Genomic DNA, 20,595 nt, shown 5'->3' with positions numbered 1-20,595 from the left:
AAATATGTAAAGGAGAATAAAATATTTAGCAGAACTATAGTATTCATCCTTTTGGGACTTCCACTCTTAACATTAATTTGAATATAGTAGGCCAACCTCAGTTTTTTCCTGAATTATTGTTAGTTTCTTTATAACTTTGGATGATTTTTTAGCTTTTGAACAAATGTATAAAACAATCATACAAGCTGATCTCTTCCTCACTTGGATACTGTTGATTACTATAGTTAGTGTATACTTTTATTCAGCCTTTGTTCTGCCATCATTTTTGTTAACTATCTCTGTCCCATTCAAGACTTTCTCTATTAGTGGTTACCTTTCTTCTTTTTTCCCCTTTCATCCTTCTGTCAAGTAAAGTCATGCTATTTTAAGAGGCTTTTACAAGATGGAGTAAATATTTACTAAGAAATTATTGAATACCAGGCATTCTGCTCAGCTCCTGTGTTATCTCTGTTGTCACTTGCCCCTATATAGTAAGAAATATTAAACACATTCTTATAGATATGGAAACTTATGTTATAACCATGTTATGTAACTTCCCTGTTAGTAAATAAGCTAGTAAGTGACTGAGCCAGTATTCAAACTGAGAACTCCTAATACTGTTTTTTTCTATTGCGTCAACATTGATTCTCATGTTTAGTTACTTTTGCTAATTTGAAGTAAATAGTTTCGAGAACTATCTCAGCAGTTTGGAAATCACATTTTTGTTAATAGATCACTGTCTAAAAAGTTCCTTTTTCCATATTAGAGTGTGATTTATTAACATGAAATTCTTATAGTATACGGCTAAAAAAAATCCTCCAATAGGTCTTTTCATACATTGCTTATAAACTAAAAACATTTAAAAACTATTTTGCTAAGTGGTGTATTTTCGAACACATAGAAAATATAGTACAATGAACCCTGAACCCATCATCCAGCTTTAATACTTTTTTTTATTATTTTCTTATTATTTTTTACGTCATTGTTCATTTTTAAATGATACTTGCTTCTCCCCACCCCCTCAAGTGTAGTCCCCATAGAATTCCCTTCATGCTTTAATATTTTTTAATTAATGGCCAATCTCATTTCAGTCTCAGTTCATTTTTTCTTCCGTATCCCATTTATTCTTATAAAATGATGTTTATTTACTTAAATATTTTTAGTTTAATTTCTGATTTGAAAATCATTAAAATTATTTTTATAAATGAATTTGTCAGTATGTACCTCTAAAATATCATTTTTTAAAAAAAATAACCATTTTCCTACCTAAAATTTTAATATTAATCATTAAATATCCAAGTAGTTTTCGTATTTTCCTGATAATCTTGTAAATGTGTGTATTTAATGACTTTTTAATTATGATTCAATAAGCCTCTTTTAACCTCCATGATTTCATTTGACTTGTTTTTGTGCCCCTTGTATTTCCTAAAAGCAGTAATCAGATCTAGAGACTTCACTGGTATCTGCTATGATACATGTATGTATTTGTGTGTTACTGGACTTCTTCATAGGTAGTATTTGTGTACTTTCATCAGGAGGTAATAAATGTCTCTTTTTATTAGCCATTGATGATCATTACTTAGATTCACTAACTCATTTGGAGTTGCTTAGTGTTGATATTCTAAATTCTGTTATTCTTTCCTTGTTAGCTGGAATACATCAGTAAAAAAGAAACTTCCCCATATCAATTATTTGGTTACCCTCGGGTATAAAGCATATAGGAGTGATAATATGTTTGATTTTTTTCCCCCTAGTTAGATTTACCAGTTTCCAAAATGAACTGGTATTTAGGTAGTCACCTAACATCCTTCACTGGTGACCAATGAAGTGGTTTTTTGGTTTTGAGTTGGACATCATCTAAAATTTATGGGTTTAAACCCAAATATGATGACTTTTACCCAATCATAGTCCTCATTCTTTTTGTTGCAAAAAATTGTCAGAAGTTACAATGTTGTGATTATATTTGATCAATTTAGTTCCTAAACATTTTGATATGGCATCTTTATAGTCTCTGATGCTTTCCTTGAATTCTGATTTGCAAAGGTGTTTCAGGTGCACCTAATATAAATTCTGTTTCTGTCTTGGAACCAATCATTTATCTAAGAAGCTCTAACTCTGTATAATAGGAAATGGTATCTAGAGATAACAGTTTAAACTAAAGATACTATCTTTACTTGGCCTGTCACTGTCTCTAGTTCTTTTCAACTGGTCAGAGTTAGGAAATACTTATTTTCTTATCCATAAAATACATCATGAGTTCGTGTCAGTACTTTCGCTCCAGAGCCAGGGTGTTTTTACGTAATCACAAAACCTTGTTTCACGCTTTCTAATCTGTGTTTTCTCTCAACCATGCCAAAAATTTCAATTCCCATCAAAGGATTATTCAATTAATTTTTGCCACAGTATCCATAGGACCATCCTAGAATTTAAACCAATATTTACAACAATCTGATGGATGAAACTTTGCTTTCTTTTGTTTTGTAGCTCTTTTATTTCCTAGGGTATATTTTACTAGGGATGTATAGGCAAAGTTTTGTTTAAAAAGCATATTTAAAGGAAACTGGATATTTAAAATACATTCTGATTATTTTCATATCTTTATTAGTTCACCAGTTTACCAAGTTGAAGTAACTAATATAGTTTTATAATTCACAAAGTAAATGAATGTTTTTGTTTACTAGGTGCTAATGTCCATGCTACAACAGCAACAGGAGACACAGCCTTAACCTATGCTTGTGAAAATGGACATACAGATGTTGCAGATGTTTTACTTCAAGCAGGGGCCGACTTAGTAAGATATTTTTAATTTCAAATATTTTTGTGTTAATGTAAATGTTTTTTATTTTTAACCTTTAAAAACACTAGTAAAGATCAATAATTTGCATGCTTTATATAAAATAAAAGTTTGGCTGTTTGCTCTAATTGTTGCATTTATTAAATGTATTTAAAAATAGTGTTTAATAGAGCATACTGTCTCTTCTGTGGTAAAACTGTTTCTTCATTTCAACACTGATTTTTTTTAACTGCTCTTTATTAGACATCTATATCATAAATTCAGTGGCAGGTTTACAGAATAGAAAAACCTGTCAAGTGCCTTTGATTTCTTTTATTTCTCTAATTGAAAACAAAACCACTATTAACAAAATTATTACTGCATTTGATTTTTCTGTTCTTTTAGTACTTTCTATTTTGAATTTTCAGATTTTCAAATTAGATAGCCATTTCATATGTGTAATAATCTTTACAAATGTGGATAACTGTAAATAATAACCCACTTAAAGGTTCATACTTGTTGAAATACTTACTTTGACTAATTTTTCTTTTGTGAGGATACATAAATTGTCCTCCAGACTTTTCCCTAGAATTCCATGATATATTTCTTTTTTGTTCATTATTTATTTCTCTACAGTCCATGTGAGATATACATAAATAAATGCCGTAGTCAACTTTATTTGCTTCAGCTATTTGGAAAAAACTGCACAAGTATTGCCTTTTAAACCATCTTCTATAACACATTCACAAAGATACCTGAGAACATTGTTGGAAAACAGTTATTGACTAAAATAATGATATAGTGTGGTTATGTTACTTATTATCATTTCTACTAATTTTAACTATTGCAATTATAATGCTAGAATACATTTTCATAATCAGGATCTGCCCTATCAGTTAGAATTTCTGAAAGGTGTGTTCTTTTTTGTTTGAGAGTTATAATGGAGAGGTTTTAAGTAGATCTGCTGCCTTTGTAAAATATTTTTTCTTTTTGTAGAGTTGCTTTGGGTCATCTGTAAAAATTAAGAATTGAAGTATTTTATCATTTCAAGTAAAATAATAGGATAAAGTTGAGATGCTTTTTTAAACAGTATGGTACTTTATCCTCTACTTTCTGATCTGAATTTCCAGCTTTTCTACAAAAAATCACTTTTGTAATCTATTGAGAGTTAATCTAACAGTATTAAACAGGAGAAAGGAATGATCTGTTAGATGCATCCTAATATTTCAAAACATTATTGATTTTTCACCATATTAAAAATCTGTGAAATATTTTTAAATATTTTATTTTAATAGTTGTCTGAATTAGGTTTGTGATTAGAATTCCTTAGAAGAATTGCATTAAATGAGCAGATAGATTTAAACTTATACCATTTTATGTTCAAAATTTAAGATTAAAAAAAGTGGTTCAGATAAATCTGTAGCCTAATTAAATACAAAGAATACAGTTTTTCCAAAATAATTATTTTTCTACTTTGCAACCTGTTTTTGCAGTCATATCTACATACAGTTACAGTAATTATTCTTTTCTAGTTTTTCACCATATATTCCATCATAATCTTTCCCATGTTGCTATAGTCTTTAAAATTCTTTTGCATAATATCTCAAGTTGATAAACCATAATTATTCATTTGTTGAACTTTGAGATGCTTTGTTAGGTTTAATAACTGTACAATGCTCTTTTTTTCTTTTTTAATTATTTCATACATTGACTTTTGGTTTTAACAAATATTACCTATTTAATATTTTACTGTCTGGAGAGACAGTTTTAAAATTAGTTCATTTCCTGATAATTATTATTACAAATAATACTTGTTCTTATAGAGAATGTGGAAAATATGAGCAGTTATAGCAAATTTTATATTTAAAACCTGTAAATGAGCTTTATAATTTCAAGCTTGATAGTAAGCCATGTAGGCGCCAGGGAAAACCCTGAATAAAGCAGGCAAATCAGTCTTGAGAAAAAGTGACTGATAATTCTTATTAGCTGGGCTTATAAAAGCAGTAACATCTTACATGCCCTCCATTCTTTGATGCCACCTCGTAGTACCGGTTTTGGTCTATAGTCTCCTCTAGTGGTTTGCAGATGGGAGACTTCCCACTCCCATTAAATGGAGTAGAGATCTGTTCCATTCCTGGCATCCCATAGGTGTGTTCTTGATATTTAAGTTTGCTTGATCCTTAAGTTTAACAGATATTTTTATTGGCTGGCTAAGAACCTTTAATTTTGGGGGATCTACTTTTTCCCTCAGTTTTATATAACAATATATAAATCAATCTTTGGAACATAATCTGTATGATTTGTTAGATTTTAGAGCTTAACTTTTGCCACAATTCAAGGTTTTGATACAGATTTTTGAAAGGAGTTTGATGGCTGTTTCTCATTTAAAAAATATTCTGTATCAGAATCAGTTAGGTTGTTACAGTTTTAGAAAAATTTTATGCAACTATTTAGTTTTCTTGTATTGTCTTTTAGGGTAAACTGAGGCTTTTCATTCTAAATGTGTAGCCGGTATAACTTAGAACTTAGTTTTAAAGGTCATCTAGAAATTTTCATATTCATTACTTTTAAAAGATTCATATTGATGGTTTGCTAAAATATATGCATGCTATAACTTGAAAGTTACTCAAAACTTAATTTTCTAGTTATAAAAATATTTAAATTGAAAATATTTATAGGTATATCCAGTGAAAGTACACTATATATTATCAATTAATATGTAGCTTATCTAACTTTTTAATAATTGCATAATTTTGAATAATTCATTAGCTAAGACAATTAGACTCATTTAGTATTCTTAAACAGACTACTTAAAATGTTCCTGTTGAAAATCAAAAATGAAATAAAATGAAAATTCCATTAATTTTCTGAGTTTTAATTTAAAATTTCTCCCTCTTTAACATGTACAATAATTTTAACTACAGGGCCCCCCTGGTGGCTCAGGGGTTAAAGTCATAGCACTATCCAGCTATCACCAGCCACTACAGCATAAGTTCGATCCCCAGCCAGGGAGCTAAGCACATGGTGCAGCAGACTTATCCTGTTGCCCACTGCTTCCCTCAGTGGTGTATTTCAGTAGATCTGCCTGTTATGCTACTCACTCTGTCTGGTGATTCCTGTCACCCCTACACATCTCTGGCCTACACCCCAGTTCTTGTATGCATAAATAAATAAAATAAATCTTTTTAAAAAGGATAATTTTAATTATTCTATAAGCCTTGAGCTTTTACTCTACAAGTAGAGAACCTTGACCAAATGACTCAGTTTATATCTTCCTGCAATTTTCGTCTCATTACCATTGTAATGGGAACTGTTGTATATTGAAATAAATGTTATTCTTTTAATTGTTTTCTTTTTTTGCATAGCATTTTTGTTTATTAGGCCCAGATTATATCTGTATGGTTATAGGTATAATGTGATAAAATGTGATAAAATCTAAAAGAAATGCATTTTTTTTTTTAAAAATCCCACCTATGGAAAGCATGTAATCTTGTTTTTCTGAAAATAATTTTTCATAGTATTAGTGTCCTTACAAATTTGACCAGAAGCAATCAAGAAGCACAATTTAAAAACTAAAGTTGGCCAACTCCCATAGCAGTTTGACCTACTGCTCTGGTGGTGGTTTACTTTAAGCCATTCTCCCCAATTACTGGTCTTAGGTCACAAGGCAGTGTTTTAATATGTCATGCTTATTCTCATCTTTAGAGTTTACATCAGCTAAAATCTTTATGACTTGATTTATTTTACCACAGTCCTTTGGACCCTTTCACTCTCACTTCCCATGTTCAAAGTGAGAACTTGCTGTTAATTATTCAACAGTGTAGCTTGGATTACTCTGCTGCTTCCTTCCTGTTGTTTGCTTTTAATTTTGACCTACTTTGTTTTCTGTATTTTTCTGGATTCTACTAATTCTTGGTAATAGACACAATCTTTATCTAATTATGATGGCATCAGGTCACAATTTTCAAAGGCCCTCAGTGATAGTTTGCATACAGTATGTTTAGGTGGCAATATTGTATTGGCTAACCTATTAAGTAGTGTTTTGATTTGGTGTTTTTGTTCTTCAAACCATTTGTAAAGTTGATAGAATCTCTTTTTTTCATGGCATGCATTAGAATTTCCTTCACATGTATTTCTCAACAAAGCTAAAGTTGTAATGTGAGAAAGAGTGATACAATAATCTGGTAAATAAGTATTCCTTTCTGTCCGTGCTTCTGGGTTTTCATTTCCAGGAGAGGTATAGGGTAGCATAATTGATCAGTAGGCCCAAAACTCAAGGAGTATTTCCTATCATAAACAACTAACAGATAATAGAGAAGGTTAATAGATTTTATAATAGCTATACTTATATAAAGAAATTTTGTGACACAGTTTGGCAGTTTGTAGGCCTTTGTTGCTCTTAGAAGGTAACTTTTAAAAGGAAGAAATGCCTCTGGAAGCCCTCCTATAATCCTGTATGTTTATCGATGCCTAATGAGTGACAAAGGCTATAATGTATTATTAGATAGAAATGATGCCACTGAACATTAACAAGACACCTACAATTTAATCATAGATATCAAATCACTGGTTTGTAGGTAAAAACTTGTCTCAAAATCCTCACCTATAAAAGAAATTAGTATTATTTTTGGACTGTTTTACTGCAGTCATATAAGTAATCTTACTTTGGATCTGCTGGGTATCCTTGGACAAATCACTTAAATTCTCCAGGTTTCCTCCTCTTCCTCTCCCACTTTCCCTTTTTTTTATCAGTAGCTTGGACCAGATGACCTTTAATGATCGGGCTTAAGAAATCTTATGACTGCTAGGGCCTCCCTGGTGGCGCAAGGGGTTAAGACACAGCCTATGAAGCTGTCCTGCAGCCACTGCAGCATCCCTGGCCAGGGAACTACCCACATGGTGCAGCAGACCTCTCCTGACTCACCTGCTACTCCCCTCAGCAGTGTATTTCAGTCAGTCCACCTGATCTGCTCCTCACTCTGTCTCTGGTGAATCCTCTCACCCCCCACATCTCTGGCCTGTACCCCAGTTCTTGTGTGCATAAATAAATCTTTAAAAAAAAGAAGAAATCTTGTGACTTCTAAAGAAGAAGTAAGCATACTACCTACCTATTTGGAGGTATTAGGTAGATTAGATGATTTTGAGTGCTTTGTTAGCCCAAGAATGTATAAAGGTGAGATCCTTAAAGAAATAAATTTTTTATATAAATCATCATGACTAATAATGATGATAAATGTTATATCAATTATTTGACCTCTTAACATCTTTGTATGTACTTACATGTATCTTAGCTTTCCCCATACATTATTTTGGGGGTTATAATTAGTAATTAGCTGATTTGATTTATTATATTCTATAGATTTTTTTAATTAGGTTATTAATCTCAAACATAATTAGTTAGGGTACCACCATGATTTGGCATTATAATGCTAAATATCTCTTCCACCATAACTGTATTATCAATATTTTATACTACTTAAGTACTTTCAAAGAAATAGGAAGATTTTCCTTTGCATGGATTTTTGTCATGAGGAAACCATTTCCCCTTCCTTGTGAAATACTAAGATCAGTCAAGATTATAGTCTCTCCTAGTTATCTTTGGACTTACCGAATTATAAATGTGTTCTTTTCCTGCTGTTAAAGTTTATTTCAAATAACAGAAGAAATTTGTATTGGCATCTCTTCTCATATACCTTCAAATTTACAGACTTCCCTTTGTTTAAGATTGTTTTTTCTGCTTTGACTTTTAAGAGAGACAAGGAATTTAGATTGCCATTTTGCTTCAAAGTGTTTTGCACTTTGAAGATGCAGGTGGAAAAAGAAGATCTGAGGACATAAGATAGAATGTGGTTTCTTTCTTTATGCTCAAAATGTATCTGCTTTAGATGGTGTGGATCAGAAAAAATAACCTAAAGTATGGGAGACACTCAATGTCACTAATTATGCCATCTTTGCCATAATAGTTGAAAAATAATTTGTCCCATTTTAATCACTTATTTTCCTCATTATTGTAACTAAATTTTTGTATGAAATAAGTTTATAATTAGTGGAAAATATTTTTTCTTATTTTTAAGTAGCTCACATCTTTATGTGGTTCAAAATTCTTGAAGTTTAAAAGTGTCCTCTAAGCACCTCTTTCCTTCTTTATTGACAATCAGTGTTGTTTATTTCTGTATCACTTCAGAGATATTTTATTTAAATTTGATGAAAACATTTAAAAAATTATAAATGCTTGATTTCATATATTCAATGTATTATTGAAATAGAATTTTGGTTTTTACTATTCAGTTTTCTCTGTAGGATTGACTAGTTTTTAAGGGTTTATTTTTAACATTTTAATAAAAATTGAAGCACTTTGCACTAATGAAGAAATTGAACCCTTTGATTATGTCATAGTGGTCTCACTAATTTTCATCCTTAACCATAAAGCTTTATGACCTTTGCTTTCCCTGTACTATGTTTTCCAGCTAAATGAACTTTATGGGGTATTTTCCTAGAACATTTGTGTTAATGGAAACTAGGTTATTTGGACATGGATATATTAATGCTGTGATTCATATTTCTTGAGTTTATTTCCTTTGAAATAAATTTGTCCCATTTGGACAAATGGGACAAATTTGGACTCCCCTTAAAGAAAAAATTTTAAATATCAGTTGTCATCTATATTAAATCTTGACTGATACAGAAATATGAATCAAGTCCTTTTTCATGAGATTTTTTTTTAGGGCCTCCCCGGTGGCGCAGCGGTTGAGCGCTGGGTTGCGAAGCTGCCCGCGGCCTCTGCGGTGCCGGTTCGATCCCCGGCTGCTCCCCGGCCACCGGAGGAGGGTCCCACATGGCGCGCAGACCTCTCCTGCCGCCCGCTGCTCCCCTCAGCAGTGTACTTCGGTCCTTCTGCCTGCTCTGCTCCCCGCTCTGGCTCTGGTGAATTCTCTCCCCCTCCCGTGCTTCTGACTGTACCCAGTGCATGTATAAACAAAAAACAAACAAACAAACAAATAAATAATAAATAAATAAAAACATGCCTCTATAAAAAAAAAAGTTTAAAAAAAAAAAGATTTTTTTTTTAATTTAAGCAATATGTTGTGTGTCCTTAAACATTTCTATATGCCCAAGCACATATATATTCAGTGTATGTGGACTATGTTAATTAATGAATAGCTTATGAATGGATTTGTTACCACATGTAACCATTTGTTACCATTTGTTACCACGTGCTTTCTTATTATCAATAGTTTAATGTTTTTAAACTAAGTTCCTATAGTTTTCTCATTTTTTTTTCACAGGTACCCAGTGTTCTAATTGATAAACATCTGGGTTATTACAGTTTTTAAATATTACAAAAGGTACTGCACTAAATATTAAGCACATTTGCATATCTTTGCAACTTTTCTTATTATATAGGGATCAATTACTAGAAGTGAAAATCTTTGGTTATTGGAGGGTCTACATCTAAAGTTTTGATTATTGCTGCCAAATTGTTCTCAAACGCTGATTTAGTCTATATTTCTGTTTTATCTCCTGCTTCACCATATTCTTATTTATATGCATTACCTTTCCTTTTTTCTTTCTGTTTTGAATAGCTTAATTTTCTAATCTCTGATGCAGTCCCCATGTTTGTTTTATCAAAAATTTTCCCTATGTTCCAAGTAGCCCTATGAGCTGTTCATTAATTGTTCCCATAGCTTTGGTGAACTATATAAAACACAAGTATAAGGTTACTTTCTGGAAGAATATTGAGACATTGTTTACAAATGCAAATTTGGACATGTTGTTAATATCTTTAAAGAACATATTGATTTTTAAAAAACAGACAGTATCTATTGACTCCAACAGATAGAGATTAGTTTATCTTCCACTATAGGATTTCATGAGACTTTATTTTTTTTTACAGTCATGATTTTATAATATTTACAGTCTGTTTAATGACCCTGTTTCTCACAGTTGTATTACTGTATGTTTAGCTTTACTAAGGTAAAGCCATTGTTTACTTTACTAGGGTTTCATATTAAGTAGCTTCTTAATTCTGAACTCATCTTTTGGCTGGCTGATATGGATTTGAATTTACTCTTCCCCGCCTCTGAAAAGATTTCAGAGTTGCTATTTCATTTTTGAAGCTGTTGTATGTTATATTTTTGAAAGAATGTAACCAAATATGAACTTACTGAATATCTTGTTTTCCTCTCAAAATTCTAAGCCCCCTATATCACCAGATCTTGTTAGAATATTCCCTGCCATGTGTGACTTCCTTTCTCTGCCCGGATTATCATAAATTTCCTTTTATTATGCTTAAACCTTTGTAATTTCATCATTGGAGTATATCTTAGTATTTACTAGTCTGGATGAGTTTTTTCCTAGAAAACAACACATACTTTTTAACTAAAGATTTTAGATTTCTCTTCTCTATTTCTTATTTTTCAATTTTTCTTTTGTTATATCCCTTGAATACCTCTTTATATATTTGATCTCCCTCTTTTGAATTATCTTTATGTTTAATCCTTTCATTTCTTTGTCCTTTTCCTCTGCATTCTTTCTTAATCGTATCCTCCAGGTCACTATTTTTTTCTATATGTTGTTGCTGCTTCTGTGAGATTTTCATGGTTTCATTATTACTTAGTTCCTTTTGTTCTTCTACTCACTTCTAAATCTTGCTGTTATTTGTTCAGCATTTTAAAAACTTCATATTTTCTTTATTTGAATTTACAAGGGAATAGTAAACTAAAATTACTTTTTTTTCGTAGGAACTTCTTACTAGTTTTTGTGTTGAATACTTTGTGCTTATTCATATTTGAATGAGGCTTGCTTGCTATATGTTGAGATTCATATGGGGATAGGGTAGAGAAAGGAAATGAGTCTTAACTATCAACTTCTTCAAATCAGCTAGCTGTCTCAGAATGCTTTCTTACCAAATCTCTCAGAGGAACATGTATCCCTTTAGAGTAAGCAAACCATCCAGGTAGGAGGTAGAAGTGACTTAGTGAAACCTTGCTGAGGCTATATTTCTTTGATTTGGAGACATAGTTGACTCTGTTCAATGCCTGCAAAACTTACTACCATTTTCTAAACTGTATCCTTCTCTCACTGTAAAGTATTTTCTCTCATCAGAAGTCTAGATCTAGAGAAAATTCAGATATTCTGTCTCTTAATCTCTTTGAAGATTTCTGTTCTAGTTGAAAAGTTTGCACACTATTTTTATATTGATGAGTGAGAAGGCTGGAGAACTACCTGACTAATCATCTTATAATATTTTCCTTTTTCCTTCCAACTTCTAATGTTCCCATGTCTTTTGCTTTAATTATTTTCCTTGGCTAGATGATAAAAGATACCATCCTTGATTTTGTGACTTTAGTTGTATTGGAAATAAAGACATGAGATATAATTCAGCAGAATTTATCTGCATATGTTAAGGTTTATATTGAAATTATAATTGATAGAGAACCACATTATCATACCTTTAAAAAAATAATACTCATGAGTTTATGGTCTCTACAGACGAGAATCTTTTTAGTTGAAGATCCTGAATTAACAAAGGCCAGCATCTGAAGTCTCAGTCACAAGGTCTTCATGGCCAAATGTGATTTTAATTTTTGGAATAAGATCCGTGAGTTGTTCTTTTTCCTTTCACAGGACAAGCAGGAGGACATGAAGACTATTTTGGAGGGCATAGATCCGGCCAAGCATCAGGTGAGGGTGGCCTTTGATGCTTGTAAGCTACTACAAAAAGAATAGATGTTGTAGGTAACCAGAACTCTGGATATCTGAATTCCAACCAAGAAGTTCCAAGGCCCTGCTGGGTGACAAAGGAAATCCTCTTCAGTTGATAAAGCTTATGACGTTACAATAAAGAGAGATTTACATTACTAGTAGTTTGCTTCCTTAGTATTCTTTTTATATTGTATTCCTAAAAAAATCTCTTAGGTGAAAATGGATTTTCTTTCTTTCTTTTTTTTTTTTTTTTTTTTTTTTATATTCTCCAGTTAAGATAACTCAGACAGAAAATCTCATCTGAAAATTCCTTAGCATTCAATTTTGTTCATCAAGATCTGATACTCAGATCTAGAATGACACGTTTGATTGTTTTCATATAATCCTACAGTTAACAAAAACATAGTTTAGTGAAACATATATTATTTTGTTCAAGTCCTAAAAGGTTAAATTTTTCTTCTTAAAACTGTCTCCTATTACCTCATTATGAAATTGGATTTTAAGAGGTTGATACTGTTCATAAACAGGCATTACTTTCTTTGGAAAAAATGTGTGGGATTTATACTTGTTATTTTAAAAGTCAAACAAATTTAATATCCATTGCAGTCCAGAGAAATTTGTTTACCTCATGAATAATGCTTAATCTAAATTAGAAGTAAATTTGAATTGGATCACAGTTAATGTAGGCCACCTAAAATTAATTTTTCTGTATCAAGTCACTATTATTATCTTCAATGAGTTGTTGAATGAGCAGTTGTTATAGTTTTGAAAAAAGTAATATGAATTTTTGCTGTTTGTGTTATATCTGAGACTCCTTTACAGAATGTAAAGCTGAGTATTATTTCAGATAAAGTCTTTCTCCCCACATTTGTTACAAGAAATATGATTATAAATCTATTTCTCAAGTAACAAGTCTCAAAACTTAGAATACTTTTTAAAAGTTAGGTTTGTGACCCAATTTTAAAGGTTCTCATTCTGAAATGGGGAGTCTGCATTTTAACTGATATCCCAGGAGACTTTATATCCTCCCTATTCCACACTTTGAGACATTGCTAGAGTTCATATAGATTATTCTGCATCATTGTTGAGTTCTATTCTTTTTCCCAACTTGTCTTTTTAACCAATCATTCTCCCTCCATCCAAACTGAATAAGCTTGGTTTTTCTGTTTGTTACTTGCAATTTTTAGAAACTGAGCTTAACCCCAAGCCCTAGAACAGTGCCTCTTAATCTTTTTTTCCATTTCACTTCTCTTGAGGGATGTGAATCTGATCAGTAGTAGTAGGTCACTAAGGTAATTAATAATATGCAGTGTTGGGTTGGAAGAACATAGTCCCTAGGGAGAGTATCAGAATTCTCAAACATAGATATAGAATAAGAGTCTCCCTCCCCTCTCCTGTAATTCTGGTCATTTCCCCTAGACAGGGGAACTTTAAGAAAACCTGCCTCTGTGGGATAGTTACAATGTTTAGATATATGCCTTGGGTGCCCATAATTGTGATTTTTAAAGGAAATAAATTTATTTTAAATAAACAGTTTAAATTTTGTATCTACAGCATAATAGGGGGAAAAAAAAACAAACAAAAAACCTGCACTTCTTTTTCATAGTGTTTAATTCATCAGAACCAGAACTTCGCGCTGTACTTTTCACAGATTAACTTTTAGGGGCCTTCTAAGCTCTAATTACTCACTTACCAATATATTTTAAAAGCTAGTGATTAACTTCCCTTAATAAATTTTTAAGTATGATTTCCCACTTTTAAAATGTTAACTTTTTATTAAGGAATAACACATGTACATATTTAAAATTTTTACTACTCAAAGCCAGAAAACTTAACAATTTTCCTTGATCTGAAGCTGAGATATACACAAAACACCTAAAACATTTTAATTTTTTTAAAAGGCCGAGTTCTGTCTTCCTAGGTTGTTTATTGAATGAAAGCTTTTCAGCTATCTTAATGTTGTTTAAATGTAAGTACAAATGGCTTTTAGTCACGAAGGTAAAGTGCTATATATTTTGAAACCTCTCCGCTCTCTATCATTTCAAGTACATAGACATAATAAGAAAATTTGGAGAAAAACTAAAAATAAATAGCTATACTCAAAACAATATGAAAGAATTCTGTGAAGTATAAATGGAGCATGAATCAATAGCAGAATGTATAGACCCAAGGAAAATTAAACCTAAAAAATAAATGGGCAGGGCCTCCCCCGGTGGCGCAGCGGTTGAACGCTGGTTTGCTAGGCTGCCCGCACGCAGCCTCTGCAGCGCCAGTTCAATCCCCGGCCACCGGCGAGGGTCCCACAAAAAAATAAAATAAAATAAAAATAAATAAATGGGCTGTGGGGGGCTGGCATTTCAACTTCTATAGAGGAATAGGAACTGAATACATCTTATAGGGAGCCAGCCTAGATCTAGTCTACTTGAATGAAGCAAGGAGCTAGGAACTTACTGACCTAGCTGACAGCCAAGAGGGGAAAAAGTTCATAAGCAGATGCCTAGGGTGGCAGTCAGAAATGAGCCAGTTGTTCTTTTTAGAGGAAAGAAGTAAAGACAACTGCAACTAAAAACTTGGAGGACATCATTCTTTGATTTAGTGAGATACACTGAAAAATTTCATGGGACCAGAAGCTTAATTCATCAATGAAAGATTTACTTCTGAAATGGACTCTAAGAGCACCTTTCAAACCATCTGATGAAAAGGGATAATTTTGTGGATGGAAAGAAAAGAAAAAGGAACTCCTTTGCAAAATGAGCTTTTCAAATAAAGCTTTTTCAAATTATAAAGCTCATGAACAAATCTACATTGAGAGATAGTTATAACAAAAGCAAGCGCAGGCAGCAGAATAAGAGAATACAGGCCCAAGGAAAGACTGATCTTGAAATTTTTATACTTGCTCATTTTAAACTGTGACCCATAACAATGTGAGACAACAAAACTGATAATTATGAGTTAAAAACAGGTGGACATAAAACAAATTTAAAGTTTGAGGGGGGGCCTCCCCGGTGGCGCAGCGGTTGAGCGCTGGGTTGCGAAGCTGCCCGCAGCCTCTGCAGTGCCGGTTCAATCCCCGGCCGCTGGGCGAGGGTCCCACATGGGGCGCAGACCTCTCCTGCTGCCTGCTGCTCTCCTCAGCAGTGTACTTCGTCCGTCTGCCTGTTCTGTTCCCCGCTCTGGCTCTGGTGAATTCTCTCACCCTCCCACGCTTCTGACTGTACCCAATGCTTGTATAAATAAATAAATAAATCTTTAAAAAAATAAAAAATAAAAATAAAGTTTGAGGGGAATTATAGAAATAACTCAAACTAGGATAAGCAGTATATTGGAAACAATTGAATAAAGAACTAGTGAGTGAATCAGGTGATAAAACAAGAAATAACAATAGAGCACAGAGAGAAAATAGGAGAGAGAAATTTAAAGATAGATTGAAAAGCTCCACGGTATGTCTATTTCAAATACCTGAAGGAAAGGATAGGATGAAAATAGAAAGCAGAGGCAGTGTTTGAAGATTTGATAATGGAAAATTTTCTAGAATTACAGGCAGAAACAAATCCTTGATTGAAGAGGCAATCAGTAAGTAGAACAAATGAAACTTCAGGATTTAAATGATAAAGAATAATATCTTAAAAGTTACTGTATGAAAAAATACAAAGGAACAGCAATCAGATTTTTAAAGGTAGTTTTTCATCAACAATAATAATCAAAGAAGACAATGAGACATAATACCCTCAAAATAACAAGAGAATACAACACAATATAGAATTCTGCACTAAACTACCATTACAGAAAAGGAAAATAAGCATATTTTCAAATCTACAAAGAATAAAAGAACTTACACATCAGACCCTTACCAAAATACTACTAAAAGATATGTACATCAATAAAGAGGAAAGTGAACCCTGGAGGAAGGCGTGGAATGCCAGAAGGTACGGTAAGCAAAGAAATTGGTAAAATGTTATGAATTTTTAGTATTTAAAACCCCAAAATTTTATGCTTAAAACCAAAGTAGTAATAAACTCCCAGACAGCCATGTGGAAGAATGTGGGCATGTGGAAGGATGTGAATAGAAGGGTAATGCCATGCTTGAGTTCTTGTGTTGTTCAGCAGGGGATTGGGTACTGAAAACTTTTTAAAAATTTCAGAAATATTTATCAGTAATCAGAACAAATATATACCTACTGTATCAGTTGTTCAAGAACAAAGACTTTTGAGTTACATTTAACATCAAAAACTAGCAAATAATGCTTCTAGGAGACAAACCTGAAGCAGAAATGACAGGGAAAGGTTTTTTCCATCAAAGTGATGGAAAAGATTATCTTAGGCAATATTCCTATCAATATTCCTTAAAATGAAATTTTAAGCCAAAACAGTTTTAGAGATAAATGCTTCTCCGATACTTAACTTGCAACTAATTGATAACAGTCTGCCCTCAACTAGAATAGAAAATTACTAAACTACAAGAAAAATAGATCTATATTTATAGTGGTAGGATTTTCTCCACACCCTTCTCTATGATACTTATACATCAAATAGATAAAGCAGTGATTAAGAAAAAAAATGTCAAGTTTGATTTTAGAAATATGCTAACACTTTGTTTCCAATAAGTGTGCTGTACTTTCCTCCATACATGGAACATGTCTAAAATTGTCCATGTTAGACTACAAAAAAGTCTTGAAAACAAGCTTCTTATTCATGAACTACATTTTCTGATCTCTGTTGCTTTAAAATTACAAATTAATGGTAAATTTTAAAAAAATTCATATATCTAGAAAATGATGATGCTTTTACATAGTTTATGGCGTAAAGGAGTAATCATAGTAAAAATTACAAAATAGAAATCACAAAACCTACATATCACACGTGGGTGAAAGGAGGTAACTAATGTGGTCCTGAGAAGGAAAATTTACATATATGTAAATGAAATTTACAGTGAAAGTAAATGAGACTAATAAGAGAACAGCACAAAGAAGAACAATATAGATAAAAGCAGAAGTTAATAGTCTAGAAAACAGCCAAAAATAAGGATAAAAAGTTAAAGGATAGAAAGCAAAATTAAAGGCTGAGTTTTTAAAGGAAGTATTGAAATAGGTAAAATATGCCAGACTTAAAAAAGGGAAAATGGCACAGGTAAATAATAGAAACTTAAAGCACATTATAATTGCTTAATACAGTAGATCTTTAAAATTTGTGTCTGGCAATTGTATGACCAGTCAATTTGCATACTTAGATAAAGTGAATACTCAATTTTTCTATAAATTATCAAAATAGACTCAACAATAGGAAACCTCAATAATGCAATATCCACATAACAAACTGTTTGAAATATCCACATAACAAATCACCCATCCAATGAAGAGACCCAGATGATTTATAGGTGACTTTTACCAAATGTTCAAGGGATAGCTTATTCCTATTTTATTTCAGTTCCCAAAAACAGAGGAAGAAGTTTTAAACTGTGCACTATCTAAATTTATGACCTTAGAAAATAATTTTCAGTATTTATGAAGGAAAAAATTCATAATTTATGTCCTAAAAGTTTGTTGATCTTGAACAAATGTTGGTTGTACTAAGAAACCCATCCTACATAAGTAAGTAGTTGATCAAATTTGATTCCTATTTTAAAAGGAGGATTTAAGGGTCAGATATTATGAAACAAATATGTTGTGGATATGCATTATTTTATGGCATGAAATACTGCATATACTTATGAAGTTGTGGCATTGTTTTACCAACCATTTTCTAAAATGTATTCAAACCAAAGTAACAGATTTCTAGAGAGAAAAATAGGTAGCTTTCCACACCTTTCATTTCAAAAATTTTACTAGTATCTTGGATTCTGAAATTCAACTTGGGGTGAGGGTCTTGGGATTCTATGTTCTGATTTTTTATATAACAAGTATATTTTAAATATACAGAATTAGTAGTTACTTTAAAAGTTTATTCTAAAGTAGAGCTTTCAAAAATCTTTTGCCTTTGCCATTACTTATGGGGGTTTGTTTATATTGATGGTATCACTACCAGTCTTAAGCTTAAGAGATAAGAAAGAAAACTTTAAAAGAAAAAGAAAGAAAAAGTGACATTAGTATTGCCTACCCATGTTCTAGTAATGATGTGTTATCAAATGCAGATAATGAATATCTTACTCTAAGTTTAACTACTAGTCTTAATTTCTTGTTAAATTAACTTTTCTTTCTTTTATTTGCCTAGTAGAAAATTAAAACTTCAAACCTCAGTACTATGAGAGGAAAGATATAAGAGGTCAGTTATGCTTAGGTTCTTCCTTGGTAAACAGAATTCAAGCATTTCATTATTTTAAATAATAGGTATATAATGGTATGCAAAAATGGACACAATTGTTCTTTCAGAGGACGGAGACATATTAACCAAATAGTTACACAAACCAATAGATGATTGGAACTTTCAAGGAGTGGTTCATAGAAATTTAAAGTCAGTATTAGTCAGGAAGAATAGTCAGGAAGTTCAGGAAAGTCTTCCTTGAGGAAATGACTTGAGATGTGAAGGTTAAAAAGGGATCAATAGAGGAGTGTTACAGGGAAGAGAGAACTGCTTCAAAAAAAAGGTCCTGAGCTGGGAGGGGGAAATAATAAGTTGCTATACAGAGTAATCTATTTCCAGTATGTAATTGATCATATTAATTCAGAAACAAATCAGATGGAAAAACTGGACAACTTTCTAGATCTTTCTGAACAAAGTTTTCATGGTGTGTATTCCACTGTGTTTGGTGTAAATTGCCAGAATGTTAGTTAAACCTACATTTCAGTGTAAGTTTAAAATTCATTCTAAAGCTAAGTCATTGGCATTATCTATAGTTATTCATTCTTCCATACCTTAAGAGTTAGTCATGATTGTTTTCTAATCTATAGTAACAATTAAAAAGTCAAAGATTAATTTTTATAGGTTTAGAATGTCTACACTATAAAAATATACATTTCTTTTAGAATGGAATTCTTGTTACTGCAGTTCATTTAAAACTTACCATTAGGTTGACAATCTATTCTTGTTTGTCATTGTTAATTTGCCTAAATCTTAGATTAGATATAGTTATGTAAATAGACTAAATTGCTTTCTGTTGACAGAGCACACTTTGTGGTGGCTGAAGGATTCTCTGAGTTTATTAGAATAGAGTTGACCTAATCACTGTTCTTTATCAAGTTTTTCTTGGTAACAAAAGAGGACCATAACAATAGAAATTTATGTTTGCATTCAAAGTGAAAGAGGGGTTAGGTGAGAGAACTTTTCATAGAACCATGTATCTGCTACATTTTAATACTTAGATGAATGTATAAGAGTTTGCAGTTCTCCCAGCAGACAGTACTATTTACACAAGCAGGCTCCTTTTCCTGGCAGTTGGTATTAGGATGATTGGGAGCTGTTTTATCATTTATTCCTTTTGCTGGCAAACTTCCTTGAAAAAAATAGCCATCTTTATGCTATTACAAACTGCTTATTTTTGTCTATTTAAGTATTTTATTTCTACTCAAAATACCTGCTCATTGGTATATTTTTCTTTTTCTTTTTCCCTTTACCCTGAAATACCGCAGTGTTTTTTCCCTTCAGAATTTGGTTTCCATCTTATGATAGAGTTTTAATAGGGTTCTGATATAAGATCAAGATCCTCCTTAATCACCCTACAAGACCTAAGGTTCCTTTTTCACAGTTCAGATGAATAATTAGGAAAATATCTTTTTAAACTTAATATTAGAAAATTGCAATTATTTATCTTTGGAAGTCAAACTGAACATAAGTATTGTCTTTAGTGGTTATTGTTTGATATGCAAAACTGAGTTCATCTAGTGTGGATTTGAGGTAGGTAGTGTAAGTGGTTACTTGAGTGTTAAATCTTCATTATGTCATTGATACTAAGTGTTTAAAATAAATGGCTAATGATTGGCACTGATTTTTTGTTTCTTCAATAGGAACATGAGTCTGAAGGTGGAAGGACACCTTTGATGAAAGCTGCAAGAGCTGGTCACTTATGCACTGTGCAGTTTCTTATTAGTAAAGGTAAAGAAAATACCAGTTATCATTTCTAAGAGGCTACATTTCTGAATATTCATAAACTGTTGCAAGTTGTGTTAAAGCTACTTTATTTACATTGTAAGAATTGTGCTCTAGTC

General features: G+C 32.0%; 1 protein-coding gene across 5 annotated transcripts in view; it reads left to right on the top strand.

Moving 5' to 3' along the window:
• Window positions 1-20,595, top strand: part of ANKHD1 (ankyrin repeat and KH domain containing 1) — a 132,077-nt gene that overhangs the window by 60,130 nt on the left and 51,352 nt on the right. For 3 of the 5 annotated variants that reach the window (XM_037509152.2, XM_037509151.2, XM_054694320.1), the window contains exons 10-11: window positions 2,661-2,770; window positions 20,395-20,482. In XM_037509152.2, the coding sequence (XP_037365049.1) occupies window positions 2,661-2,770; window positions 20,395-20,482 (198 nt within the window). Of the gene's footprint in view, window positions 1-2,660; window positions 2,771-12,379; window positions 12,454-20,394; window positions 20,483-20,595 lie in introns of those variants that run through there. The other 2 variants (XM_037509150.1, XM_037509153.1) reach the window with 2 other exon arrangements.

The sequence above is a fragment of the Talpa occidentalis genome, unplaced genomic scaffold, assembly GCF_014898055.3.
Source record: "Talpa occidentalis isolate TD23 unplaced genomic scaffold, MPIMG_talOcc4v2.1 talOcc4.13, whole genome shotgun sequence".
Classification (NCBI taxonomy): domain Eukaryota; kingdom Metazoa; phylum Chordata; class Mammalia; order Eulipotyphla; family Talpidae; genus Talpa; species Talpa occidentalis.
Note: the sequence above shows the minus strand (reverse complement) of the source record. Positions and strands in the feature narration are given on the sequence as shown.